This window comes from Python bivittatus, unplaced genomic scaffold (genome assembly GCF_059951505.1).
Source record: "Python bivittatus isolate LINGU-HERP-01145 unplaced genomic scaffold, Pbiv_v1 ctg000190_np1212, whole genome shotgun sequence".
NCBI lineage: Eukaryota > Metazoa > Chordata > Lepidosauria > Squamata > Pythonidae > Python > Python bivittatus.
Window position 1 is genome coordinate 2,320,004 of NW_028277042.1, and position 14,645 is coordinate 2,334,648.

At 41.7% G+C, this 14,645-nt stretch overlaps 1 protein-coding gene across 2 annotated transcripts in view; it reads right to left on the reverse strand.

Annotated features, from left to right (window-relative positions):
* CPNE2 (copine 2) overlaps positions 1–14,645 on the reverse strand; it is a 106,687-nt gene that overhangs the window by 18,897 nt on the left and 73,145 nt on the right. For both annotated transcript variants that reach the window (XM_088135889.1, XM_088135888.1), the window contains 4 exons: positions 12,014–12,103; positions 10,197–10,289; positions 6,113–6,199; positions 3,949–4,008 (listed from right to left, as the gene is read on the reverse strand). In XM_088135889.1, the coding sequence (XP_087992015.1) occupies positions 3,949–4,008; positions 6,113–6,199; positions 10,197–10,289; positions 12,014–12,103 (330 nt within the window). The remainder of the gene's footprint in view (positions 1–3,948; positions 4,009–6,112; positions 6,200–10,196; positions 10,290–12,013; positions 12,104–14,645) is intronic.

The following is a 14,645-nucleotide window of genomic DNA, read 5'->3' on the forward strand; positions in this document are numbered from 1 at the left end:
TTCCTTACTTTCCAGGAGCTGGATTGATGTCACTTGTTTTGTGGAACTTCAGACCACAACAGCAATCCGAATTGAAATGGATGGATTCCACACCCTCAAACCCACACCCGTTAGGTGTAATTCCCCTCTATGCCATGGTAGATCAAAATAATCCCCGTGCATCACCCAAGATTCCCAATCTGATCGATTAAACCATAGTGTGAGAAACCCTGATGCAGATTTAACTCAAAGTTGCTGTATTTAGAAGCTACAATTAGTCCAGAATGCAGCAGCACAAGCATTTTGGGGAGCCCTGTGGTACATTCACATAACACCTCTGCTACGTGAGCTTCACTGGCTCCCAGTAGAGTCCCAGGTGCAATTCAAGATGCTGGTTGTCACCTTTAAAGCCATACATGGCCCGGGGCCAGACTCCTTGCAGGATCATCTGTTTTTGGTGGTTTTGGCCCATCCCACTAGACCTAGCAAGGTAGGCATGCTCCAGGATCCTTCTCTGAAACAATGTCATCTGGTGGGACCAAGAAGGTGGGCCTTCAGTGCCACAGTCCCCACCCTTTGGAAAAGCCTCCTCCCTCCCATGATTCGGATGGCCCTGATTCTGATGGACCTCTAGAAGGCCTTGAAGACCTAGCTTTTCCCTCGGGCAGTGAGGCCAGGATGTTAGCATGGCCCAGTCTATGTGTCTGCTTTCTGTTGCAAGACAATTCGTAAGAAGCATCAGTTATTTTTAATTATGTGTTACCTTCTGGTTTTGGTTATTTAATGTACTGTTTTTATTAGCTACTCAGAGATCTTTAGTTAAGATGGGTAGCCATATAAATTTTTTAAATAAATAAATATATACATTCCAGAAAGCAATTGTCTGGCCTTAATCCAAACAGAGACCATAAAAGTTGTATTTAGTATCAATGTTCAAGTTAAGTTTCAAGTCTTTGGAGGTGGCATTGGGGGGGCAACCTTGTCTGGTCAGGAAAGCTGAAAAGGATTGGGCCCAATTAGTCCTTGGGTGGGGGACCATCACAGAATTGCAGACAAGGCTTCCCCCCACCCCCCTTTTTGGTGCCTTCAAGTCAGATTTGACTCCTGGCAAAGCCCCTGCAGTTTTGCTGGCAACCTTTTTGGAAGTGGTTTGCCACTGCCACCTTCTTCCTAGGGTTGAGAGAGAGGGACTGGCCCAAAGTCACCCAATTAGCTTCATGCCTAAGGCGGGATTAGAACTCACCATCTCCCATTTTCTAGCCTGCTGCCTTTAACCACCACACCACACTGGGTCTCTTACTTGAGTTAATCTTGACTCCTGATGACTACATGGATGTCCCTGCAGTTTTCATGGCAACCTTTTTGGAAGGGGGTTTGCCCTTGTCTTCTTCTTCTTGGGGCTGAGAGAGATGGACTGGCCCAAGGTCACCTGGCTGGTTCTGGGCCTAAACTGGGACTAGGACTCACAGTCTCCCAGTACCTTTAACCACTACACCAGAATGGCTGGGAAGACTGGGAAGTCAAAAACACATCCCAGCAGACACATCTAAAGAACATCTCTGCAAGCTGCATCTATATTGCTGCTCAGAAAGAATGACATGGAGGCATTCAGGAAGCCACCAGGAGCCAAGCGTAACTCAAGACAGGCTTTAAGGTATTAGGGTTGTTTCGGTTTTAAAAGCTACAGGGAATGGGCTGCATCTCACAAAACATAACCTACATCATTTCTAGTCTTCAACAGAAACATTGCTTTGGGTTCTTATTCTTTGCATTTCTATCCTGCCTATTTCCATGCTGGAACTCAGACTGGGGGGTCCCATCCTGGCTCTTACCAGATGCAAACATCACCTATTCTCTAGGGCTCATCCTTCCAACGTGTTGCTAAATCAGTGGGAAAAATCTTGTTGGGGTTTCATCTAACCAGAGAGCAGCAGATCCCCTATAATCTTGCGGGACACGGTTCCATGTGGAGGGGACATATTTCTGCTTAGTGAAACAAGCCCCTTTCCAACTTCCAAGCATTAGTGATGCTTTAATTAATGCTGAGATTTAGCCGAGAGGCCACAATAATGATTATATTGTTAGCTTTCATGGAAAGAAGAATCATCAAGATCCTTACCGTAGACATTCTTTTGCTTATTTCTAAACCTCACTCTGCTATTCCAGTGTTGATACAAATGATAGATGCCTTTGTAAAATAGCAGGATGCTCTATTAACTGGTCCAAATTGGAACTGATGCCAATGGGTGAAAACTTGATTATCCATTCATTTAAGGAATATAAATTCTGTCTTTGTACCAAATCTATTAAATATTTAGATACGTGTATACCAAAGGATATAACTCAGTTAGCAACACGTAATATAAATGAACTATAGAGAGAGGTTTCTTCAGATATCAATAGATGGGAGTCATTAAACTTCATCCTTTGGGGAAAGGTGAATGCTCTCAAAATGAGTACTATTCCCAGATTCATTTATATTCTGAGAGGAATTCCAATTTTTATATCTGAAAGATATTTTCAGAAAATCAATTCTTTGTTAACAAAATTTCTATGGGGTTCTTCAATTCTGAGAATACCAGTTAATGAGGGAGGATTCGGTCTTCCGAATCCGGAGCTATATCATCATGCTTATCTATTATCGAATACTAAATACTAGAAGCCAACAACTGGTGTTAATTTTCCAATTTGAGCAACTTTGGAACATACATATATAACACCTTTGGTTGGATGGACAGTATTAGGATCTAAATATACTAAAACTCTAATATCTCTAGAAACAAATTCATCAGTTAGAAAGCTATGAAACATAATGTCTGATAAAAAAGGATCTGACCCTTTTTCCCATGCCAAACTGACTTTATGGGGAAACCCAACTTTAAAAATGGGGGAAAAGATGGTGATATGGAAAAATTGGATGGAAGCAAGGATATTGACTTTGGACCAACTGATAGATGATGAAGATGAATTTTTAACATGTTCTGTGTTAAGAGATAAATATCAACTATCAGATGTAACCCAATGACAATATTTACAGTTACAACATTTGTTAACAACATTATTTGAACCAGCAGCATTTTCAGCTTCCATGACACCTGAGATATTAGAAGAACTTAAATCCTTTAAAATTAAAAAAAAAACTATAGATATTTGGTGTCAATAAATCAATTTGATATGGAGATGTTAAGGGATGAGTGAAATAAAGAATTAGAGTTTTCTATATTCCCTGGACCATAGGAGAGTGTCTTAACTTCTATAGCAAGAATGTCAATGGACTTTAAACTATGACTTGTACAACAAAAATAATATTTAGAATTTACTGGACTCCATTACGTTTGTATAGAAAAGGTTTGTCAAAAACAGCATTTTGTTGGAGACGTAATAAGGACAATACTTCTTTAAAGCATATGTTTTTACAATGTCCTATACTTACTAAATTTTGGGAGAAAGTAGTGGACTATATAAATATGATTGCGTGACAAAAGCTAAATTTTTCAGAGGATAATATTCTTTTGAACTATATACCTAGTTCATGGAATTTGACATCTGGACAATGTAAATGGATTCTCTGTGCCCTTACTATGGCCAAAAGACTGACATTGCAGCACTGGAAAGATAAATGAATGGCCCCGTTTATTCAATGGATTGAAGACCTGATTACATTTGCCACTTACGACCGGATTGCCTATAGACGTAGACTTCGTATGGGCAAGTACAGTGAAATATGGGACTCATTCATACAAAATACAGTAGGTTAAAAAAAACGATAGTCATATAACTCTGTTAAAAATATATATGTACTTGAATAATATTTGCATTAGATAAGCATATATAGAATTGAAATTGTTTGTTGTTATAATGATATATGAACACTTTTTTTGTTGTATTTTTTCACTTTTATGTTAAAACAGTTTTGGGTTTTTTTGTAATCGAAAAATTTAAAAAACAAATTAAAAAAAAGATCCTTACCGTAAACATTAACTGGCAGCCTCCAAGGATGTAATCCAAAAAGGAGTAATCTCGGGTGATCTTAAAGATGAGGTTAAAGATTTGAAAGGAGGAGAAAAGAAAAGGAGAAAGAGAGCAAGTTAATGCAATGCAAGACCACTTTACGAAAGACTCCTTTATTGCTTTATTCTAGTTTGAATCCCCCGGCAGTCATCACATTTCCAAAGACTGTGGCTGGATTTACACCACACATTTATCTTTAAGCCAAGGGAAATAAAACACAATGGCTCTGCGGTGTGAAATAGAAATGGTACATCACGGTTTCAAGTGACAAGTAGTGGCTTAGCATCCTACAATCCTCACAACTACTTTTTACCTTTTTTTAGCTCAGCAATGTGGCATATCAGAAGTGGCAGATTGGAGGGGGGGGGGCAACATTGCTAGCGGCGCTGCTGATTTGTGTCAACAAAGGTCTTTCTCGTGCAAAAATTCTCCTTGATTCTGTTTGACACATTTGTCTGAGAAAATCCTTGATGTTCGAAGAGTTACTAAGCTGTCCTCTATAGCAGTGCGTTTCAAACTTGGCAACTTTAAGATGGGTAGACTTCAACTCCCAGAATTCCCCAGCCAGCATGGGGTCATAGCAAGCTGAGGGAAAGTTTGCACACCAGGCTAGCCTACACTAAAATGGGACTGGACGCAGAAACCCTGCTTTTGCATGTTGTGTGAACTAGGCCAATACATGAAACCTTAATAGGCTTTTGGGTGCAGCAAGTACACATACAGCAATTATGCTTCATTAATTGTATCGGGGTTTTGTATGTTGCGTGAACCCAGAACATAGGATAAAATCAGTGTTAGAATGGGAATCAAATCTGGATAATGAGACTGTGTTCTTCCAGTCTGTTTTATCTCATTGCTTTTATTGGTCTCGCTTATTCACTCCTCTGGGCTATATAAGAGGGGGAGAGAGACAGATATGATGCATTGAAATTCTTGGTGTTTCCTCATAATGTAAATGCAAAATGAGAGGCAGAAAGGAATGGTCTTCAAAGCAGGACCCAGAGGCAGTTGATTTGGAGAGGGAGGGACTAGATCCTTGGCCCATTTGCAAAACTCATGGCAGGCCTCGGAGGCTGACAACGGCTTAGCTCCTGGATGGGGTAGTAAAACAACCCCCTTGCAGACCATCTGCTGAAGCTTTATCTCACTCGTCTAATTTGGTTGAATGACAGATTAATCATTTGTCTTCATCCTGGCTTGTCAGAGCTGGCATTTCAGAATTTATTGCATTTGTACCAGAGCTTAGACCCTGCCGTTCTGATGATTAGATGCCATTCTAGAAATCTTGGTATTTCCATGTCAGTAATTATAATGTTAATGCAAATCTGAAAGCAGTTTAACATTTATAATCCATCCAACTGAAAAGCCAAGGTCTGGAGAGTCTAAAGGAGTGAATGACTAAAGAGGTCTTATATTTCAGAACCAGAGGAGATGTTAATTTATTGACTGGAGTGTTGATTTAAGTAACAAAGTGCTTTGGGCACAATCTACCGAGAAGAACTTCATGTGCTTGAGGGTTCTTCACCTGTACTGCTTGATAATATGCCATCGAGTGTGCAGAAGGACTTCTCCACTGCAACACACTAGGGCATTAATAGACTTTTACAAATATCTCTGTGTCTCACCTCTTTTCCTACCTATCCTATGCTCATGGTTATTTTAAAAATATTTCCCTTTCCTGAGACCATAATAGTATTTCAAGTCATTCATTAAATGTTTATTTTTAAGGCAGGGCAAAACTACACATTACACAGCCTTTCCTTCATCCACCCTACACCCTTCCATGTTCTCCATCTAAATGTACCATTCAGAGAAGAATACAAGGATATCCATTTCTTTACATCTTATCTGGAGGGACACAGGAGGCCAGAAGGTTTTAGAATAAAGCCATCAGAGGAGGAGTTTCGGGAAGTGAGAAGAAGAAAATTAAACTCCCCCTATCTGTTTTTCAGCTGTCACATTCCTGTTTTTTCCTTATTTGGAAGCCTACAGAGAATAGCCCCCAACTGCCATCATTTCCAAATTACATATTTCTAAAAAAATCCCAAACAAAATGGTTTCTAAGAAGCAGCTGTTATTAGCCCTCAGGATTAAATCATCACTGTTTCATTAAAGAACTTACTTTGCAGGATTTTACAATGATGATGCCTGAATTCTTGTAGCTTCTTTTCTTCTTCTGTTTTTTGGGATTGATGCATTCAAACTCTACCTGCGTATTAAGGAAGGAAGGGAGGGAGGGAGGGAGGGAGAGAGAGACCATAATAAATGCAGTAATCTTGAATTTTATTTTGACTACTGAAAATATTTGTTGTCCTGTACTTACTGGGAAAGGTAGGATTTGCAATTTCATAACATTTGGGGCGGGGGAGACACCAAGTTGGGGAAAAATGGTTTAAATCACAGATACCCAATACATGGGCTGCAGGATGCCTGTGATCCCCAGTACTCATGTAGTAGTGCCCCTACCACAACCCCAATGGGTATGGGACAAAATATCCAGCTTTTGGGGGGGAACCTGGGGTATTAAGAACTGAAAAGGTTGTGTGAAGCCTGGGCTTTTGAGGTAGAAGTAGTCCTCGCTTACTGACTGCCTTGTTTAGTGACTGTTCAAAGTTAGAACAGTTGGGAAAAAAACAGCTTTGTGACCAATTCTTGCACGTACAACATCGCAGCATCCCACAGTCATGTGACCGTGATTTTCGCATTACACAGCTGGCTTCTGACAAGCAGAAGTCAATGGAGAAGCCAACAGGAAGTTGCAAATCACAATCATGTAATATCTCAATAACCATGGTGATTCACTTAACAATGGAAATGGAAGTGAGATCATAAGTCCAATGTGGTCATGTGATGTTTTGCTTAGTGATCGTGGTGTTTAGCGACAGAGTTGCCGGTCCCAATTGTGGTTGCTAAGCAAGGACTACATATATAAGAGGCAAAACGTCTGGAATCCTGGCTCCACTTACTCCAGTGAAATTCAGCATGGCTCCTGGGCCGAGCAAGAATGAAGAACAGACCTGAGCACGGTAAGAGCTGAATTAATAAACAATGCTGAACATTTTATTAGAGGCTGAACTTTCACAGACAGGAAGATATTAGGGAAACTTATAATCCAGCATATGGTCTGATCCTGCAAAGCCTTTTTTGTTGTCCTAACCAGACTTTCACCTTCTGAAAATGAGGAAGAAAATCTTTTTAAAGAATTGTAATCTTGTCATGATAGAAGAGGGCAGGAGAGCAAAACCACACTATCAAAGGAGACATAAAGCCACAACAGTCTGTGTCACAGCCCATGATGATCTCACAGCCAACATGAGGTTAACATGCATGTGCAGTGAATTTTGTAATTTTCTTCAGCTGCTCATGCAAATGATGCAATTTACAAATTGCACCTTATTTGCATGTGAACATCATGCTGAGTATTTCACATTGTTTGCACTTTAATGCCATGACAGGCGCTTCATGTCAATTACACCTTAATGTCAAGATGGGCAAGACCTCACCTGACCCCCTTGTCTCCCCCCCATGGACCTCGATGGCTCCATTTCTCTTGCTACATCTTCTATCCACACACAGCTGGATGCAACCCTTAAAGTTAGCTCTGGGCAGCCTCGCTGGCCATAAAGGTGTGCTGGCTTCAGCCCAGAGACTCATGCCAGGCAGGCAATGTAGCAACCCTCATGTTTGCCAGAACTTTGGGAAGGGATGAAACATCTGCCTGAGCTATTTACAGACAGCAACTACATTTAGAAGCAGTCAGCACCGGAGAGGAACAAACGCAGAAGCAGCAGATGAGCGCAGTGGGGCTTCGAGTTGGAATGGGGAAGGGATGTTGATTACTCACTAGGTAAACAAATGCATGTACCCATTTTATTTTTAAGCCTTTTACGCAGAAGCACAAAGTAGGATCGAGAAATAAATAAGCAGCAGTCTAGAGGACAGAATTAAAATTTTGTTCCTAGCCTCCAAAGAGCTTTGAAGTAATAACTGAAAATGGCCATTTAAACAACAGATCTGCTGATGCTTCATGTCCCTTCAAGAGTGCTGAACTTTCCCCACAATTTAGAGACTGATTTTTTTTTCAGGCTCTGGGCACTAAGCAAATAAATATTTTTTTTAAAAAATGACCCAAATTATGAGATTCTGAAATTCTCCATTAGCTTCCAATTCATGAATGTGCATAGTAGGTTTAAAGCTGGCCGTTTATCAGCTTATGTAATCTTCCATCTGTTGATTTATTTCATTTAGTTGTTAAATTTATATCCTGTCTCTCCAAGGTGATAGAGATAGCACTTCCTCCTCCCATTTTCCCTCGTCGTAGCCCTATGAGGTAGGCTGGGCTAAGAAATAGTGATTGTCCCAATGTCCCACAGGGAATTTCCTTGATTGAGAGGGGGCTACAACTGTCCTAGTCTGGTACTTTAACCACTACCCCACCCATCTCTTGGGCTGAGATGGAAGGCCAGGCCCCAAATCCCCCCAAAAGCTTCCATGGTTGCAGGGGGACTAAAACACTAGGTCTCCTTAGTCCTAGTCCAGCACCTTCACCATGACCCCACAATGACTCTCTGATATTCTGTAATACCAGCTTATGCAAACCAACATTGCTGGTCTCAGCCAAGGTCCTCAAAGAAACAAGGATTGATATTCACAATGAGTGAAAAGTCTGGGCTTTGGCCCAACAAAACATCATCAGGACCTTGAAGAGCTCATGCAGGAAGCTACTGATGAATTAGCTCTTTGAACTTAACCATAGTTTCAACTGGGAAACTGTCAGCATCTTAGATCAAGCTAAATCCAAAAAGGATTTAGGGAATTCCTGGAAGCTTGGTATTCAGACAAGGCAGCCCTCAACAGGCACACAGAGATAAACAACATCTACACACTATTCAAAAGAGACAATTAAAAGGAAACAAAAAGACCAGAACATCTCCTCACCAGCAATCATCACCCAGAAAAGCAGAGATTAACACCAAGATTATCACCAGGCATACAATCAGCAGTAAACAATACCCTAATCAAGGAACTACCAGGGGGGAAAAAATAAAACAAAACAAAACCCACACCCCCACCAACACTGGCAGAGCAAGCCACTGTATATAAACCGAGAGCAAACCCCATCCCATTCTAGCACTGAAGATGTTACCCAGCTGGGTAACGAAACCTTTGCAAGAAAATAATTAAGCTCATGCAATATTCCAAAAGGTATATTGGAATACCTTTTGTATTCCAAGCATATACTCTCCAATTGAAAAGGGTAGTTTTACACACACTTTTTACAGCAAGGCCACAGAATGTTCACAAACACACCAATTACAAAAGAAGACGGTCACCACCCACTACAGTTGATTAAACAGGACACTTGCTGTGTGGGAATGGAAATTAGTTTGGCTGGAGGGAAAGAAAAGTTACAATAAAATATATCACAGAAGAAGACTAGGAGCAGGCAAAGCTTTATACTACTGGCCGCAACAGTAAAGAACTATGGAGCAAAAATTACAGATGGCAAATAAAGACCTCATGCAGTGCTTAAGGATAAAAATGCTGTGAAAGGTAGAGAGCAATTTTAAATATTCACTTTAAATCATTGCTAAATACATCTCTCACCACAGTTCTGTGTCTTAAAAAATACAAAGTGTTTAATGACAGTCAACCCTGCGCTGTGAAGTTACTCCCTGTCATTTCTACTCTACCTAATTAGAACTCCAGCCACAAATAATTTGGAGAAGCAAATTAATGGTCAGGTTGGAACAGAAGTCCTAAACCCAACACCATCAGTTGTGGGAGCAAGTCGCCAAGACAAACTTTCATCATAAAACAGTGAGGATCAGAAGAGTTTTAATTGGGCAAATACCACTCTTAACTTGGCAGAAGATGAGATATTTGCTAATGAGGGTTAGCATAAACACTTGATAATGAGCAAGAGGTGGGCACAAATCAAAATCACAATGTAGGAGAATGAAAGAACAAGTCAGAGGACTGATTTACCCAGGCAAAATGGGATGAGGAGAAATAACCAGGAGGCAATGGTCCTTCTTAAAGGCACATCAAGAAAGAGACTCATATGGGGCTTTTCAATACAGATCCACTGAGTAAACTGAAAGCAACCATGATCTAAAGCAGGAGGTTCAAACTTTTTCAGACTGTGGTGGTGAATGACTTAATTCTCATATTCTTCAAATCCATAGTTGTTCCCCAAAGCTTACCACAGAGGCATCTTTGCACATCATGACGACAGAGGTTTGGAACTCCCCAATGAAGTCATGTCCTCCATCACTGTCATAATCATAACAGACAATCTGGCAGAAAAGGGAGAGGAACAGTCAGGATTCTCCCACAGCTTACTGAGGTCCCAAAAATGACCCACCCGAAACTAAAAAAAACTTCATCCTGCTTATGAAAGAGAAAAAAAAATCATGAAGATGCTCATTTCTCCCAGAGGAGGACAGCATTGACCAGGTATCCAATTAAGAGCGAGATGCTCTCTACAACATGCTGATGGAGTAACTTCAATGAAAGTCTCACAAAACACCAAACCCAAGATACCATAGATGGCTGCATTAGCATCTCCTTATTTCAAGCTCAGAACACTCAAACCTCCAGACAGCCAGTAAATTGTTATTGCCCATCTCGCTGCAGATGTTGGACTGGTACTGAAGTGCTTTCAGACTTGCAAGATTCTGTTAATGTAACCTTACAATAAGGGTAGTGTTAGTTCTCATGGTTTTGGTTTCTTTCCTGGACTACCTCAAGGGCTGACAGTTACAGTGGTTAAAGAGTTGGGCTGGCACTGGGGAGACCCAAGTTCTAGTTGCCTCTCACCCATGGAAGTTCCTCAGGTGATGTTGAGCAGGGCCTTCTTTCTCAGCCTTGTCTGCTTGACAGAGTGCCTGGCCCAGCATCACTGAGGGAACTTCTGTAACTAGTGGGCCAGAACCTGGGTCTCCCCATTCCTAGTCCAACTTCTTCACTACTACACCACAGTGGCTCAAGTTTTTGTTTTTTGTTTCACCCGCTATAGGAAACACAACTCGGAGGGATATGGAGGAAAAAGGGATTTATTTATTTATATTTCAAATTGTTATCGCCCATCTCGCTGCAGAGCAACTCTGGGCAGTTTACAGTAAAAAAATAAATATTAATTAAAATAGAATAAATATTAATTAAAATACGTTACAACGAGACTTCCTATATAAATAATAAATATCTTCCAAGAAACTGATGTTAACTAGGAATTATTAGACTCAGGGAGTGTCTTCAAAGCACCAGTCACCCCCAGGATTGGTTATATCCCTTCTCACCCCATGCAAGTTGGCAGAGCCAGGTCTTCACCCCTTTTCGGAAGGCCGGGAGAGTGGGGGCCCACCCCACCTCTGGGGGAAGAGTGTTCCATAGGGTGGAGGCAATGGCAGAGAAGGCTCTCCTCCTGGGCCCTGCCAGGTGACATTATTTTGTAGACAGGGTCCGAAACATACATACATAACCTTCTCCCCACTCAAGAGAACTCTCCCTTTATTTCACAAATATTCTGTAAAGACTCCTAAGCTGGATCTATGACCAAATATCTGAATATTTGGCCCAACTTCCATTTCAAGACAGCAATATGTTGTGATATAATTAAACAAGGGGGATTTTTAAATGTTCCAATCACCCTTGAGAATCCTGTAATTTTAAAAATGGGATAAATGTCTTTTACCCTTAGTGAAAAGCCTATTGAGTACTACTGGAGAGGAAGAAGCATCAATTGCATTTTTGCTTCTGGGCAGTCAGATTCTGGCAGAAGAAGAAGCCTCACATTCTTACTGCAGATGTGCTCAACTACATCTTTCAAAGGTGTGGGGACATCAACTCCCAGAATGCCCCAGCTAATATGGATAAAGACTACACAGACTGGGAATTTGGGAGTCAAAATCCAACCGATAGGAGCACACCAGGTTGAGGTAGGATATTCTAATAAAACGTTTATCTCTCAGCCACAGTGGAGATAATGGAACTGAAATGGAAGAAGAGTAGGTGACAGTACCTTGATTTGCTTTTCTATATCCCCATCACACAGAGATATTAAAGGCACAGTGAATGGTTTCCACACAGGATCCAGCGTGTATTTAATTACCTGCAATTTGAAGAAAAAGCCAGGAAGACAAGAGATGTATTGGATGCTATTATAACAATACCTGGGCTAGAGGTGGGGGTAGATGCATTTTTTTACACACTCCACTGTGCAACTCCACAGAAAGCAGAAGCAGGGGCAGGGTCATTCTGCTTTTTACTTGAAAGGTTCAAAGGCACCAACTTTGGATTTCCTGGGCTCTACTTCCCCACAAAATCACTTCTAGCCAATTTAACTTCGATGCTGAAAGCAAAGCCGGGAAGCGGGGAACCGGCTGGGTTATGGAGCACCAGGGAGCAATTCTCCAAATTCCAAAGGGTTGTGGAGGCCATCAAGACCTTTTTTCCCCAACATTTCATTGCAATTTGCCTTCCTGTAACGTAAGTCCAGTATTTTGCACCCTGCACTCTGGTACCTTAGAGAACAGGTTGTGGCCCCTATCCATGTACTAAGCTCTAGTCTTGGAATAACACATCACCACTGCTGTGGTCACATAAAATATCCCACCCAAACAAATGAACCATATTAGGGCTTAGTATGATGATCTGGTTCAAACAGGAAGCTAGAACAATGGCTGGGTTTCCCAGAACACAGTGAACTCCAAGTTACAGAACCCTACCTCTGAAGCATGCTGGGAAAACCATGCCGTAGAGCCCTCTCTTATCATTTCTCCTTCAAATCTGCAAGTCTGGTGCCCAGAACTGAACTTGAGGGCTCTTTAGATCAATAGTGACATACCTCAACCAACTGCTAAAGCAGGAACCCGTGTTTGCAAAATGCAAAACACTCAGGTGCACAGTTCTGCACGCACAGAACTTATCACTGGGGGAAATGTCAGGGTTTTTTGTCAGCAGCCTGAACCCCAAAGCGACTCCTTCTAAGCAGTAACATCCAAGGGGGCTGCCCAGAAAGGCAAGATGGTAGGCACCATGTGACAATGCAAGCCCTGCCCCTTTTGTATCTTGCACACGTACCAAAGGGGTGGGGCTCACCTTGTGACATCATGTCCACAATTTGCCTTTTCTGACCTCACCCTCTGCAGACCCCACTGCTTCCAAGCAAAATACAGACAGAATTCTGTATAGCCAGATGGATTGAATTTACAAGAATTCCAGCAACTGGGGTTCCCTTCTTCAAAACCAATATATCCCCATGTCTTTAATGTCTTTCTGACTGCCTTCCTGTGCCATTTTACTGATAATAGGGAAGTGTAATAGGAAGTAGGAATAACCTTGAAGAACAGAAGGAAGAACCGCAACCAAGGCAATGGTCAGATAAAAGAAATCTGAGTCTGGGGCAGAAATGTAATTTGAGAAAGCGTCTCAGACTTGATCCTCCCTAGTTCTTCTGAAGATAAAAGGAAGGAAGGGGGAAGCACATTCAGACTTGCATGATTCTGTTACTGTAACCTTATAATAAATAAGTATTAGCATTCATAATTCTGGCATCCAAGTCTGGTCTACCTTGGAGCGCTGATTGGAAGCTTGGAGCTAGCTCTACACATCATGGACTCCTGAATCTTTATCAGCAGCCATGACTAAAGCAAAGTACATAAAGCTTTGCAGTGTCTCTTCACTTAGGTCTCTGATGAAATGAGGCACCTGTCAAACTCACAGCCCTACCAGACATGGTCCTTGGGGTGGTGTCTGCCCAGAGCAGAACAGAGGAACTGTTCCCTCCCTTGATTTGGAAACTATGCAGGCTCAAACTGGGTTGGACTTTTTGTCATTCATAACGCATTCCATCCAATATTTTCTAAATTCTTGAAGGCGGGGGTGGGAGAAAGATTTTCCTCAAACAAGCATCTTTTGTACAACAATGCAGTAATCAAAAGCGAGATGCAAATTATTTCAGGCTGCTCAGGAAACTGTTGGGAATAACTAGATACTTTGGCCCAGATCATTGCAAAAAAGGACCTCCCTTCTCCAGGCCTTGTGTCTAATGTTGGATCCTGCCCCATCCTCCCAACACTGTTCAATAGAGTCTAAAACACAGATATACAACATCCCTAGGGGGTTGCAACAGACACAACAGCCGCAGGCCCTACAACTCTCTCCCCAGGCAATTTTCAGGTTCTCTTGGCAATTATATTTAGCAGTCCCTGATTTTTTTTAAAAAAATCCAAACTCATTGGATAATATCTGTTAGGAAATGCTACCCCAAGATTTACAAACTGTTCAAGTTCTCTAGAATTCAAAGAATCCTAGGCTTGGAAGGGACCTCTGAGGTCTTCTTGTCCAACCCCCTGCCCAGGACAAGAATCCTCAGACCTTTCTGGAGAGATGGCTGTCCAACCTTTTCTTGAAAGCCTCCAGTGATGGAACGCCCACAACCTTAGAGGGCAGGCTGCCCCCCGGGGCTCAATGGCTCTCACAGTCAGGAAATTCCTCCCTATTTCCAGTTTGGATCTCCCTCTGTTAAGCTTCCAACCAGTGGTTCTTGTCTTGCTCTCAGGTGCTCTGGAGAATAAATCCACATCCTCCTCCCTGTGACCTCCCTTCATGTATTGGAAGACTGCTTTAGCCTTCTATTCTTTAAGCTGAAT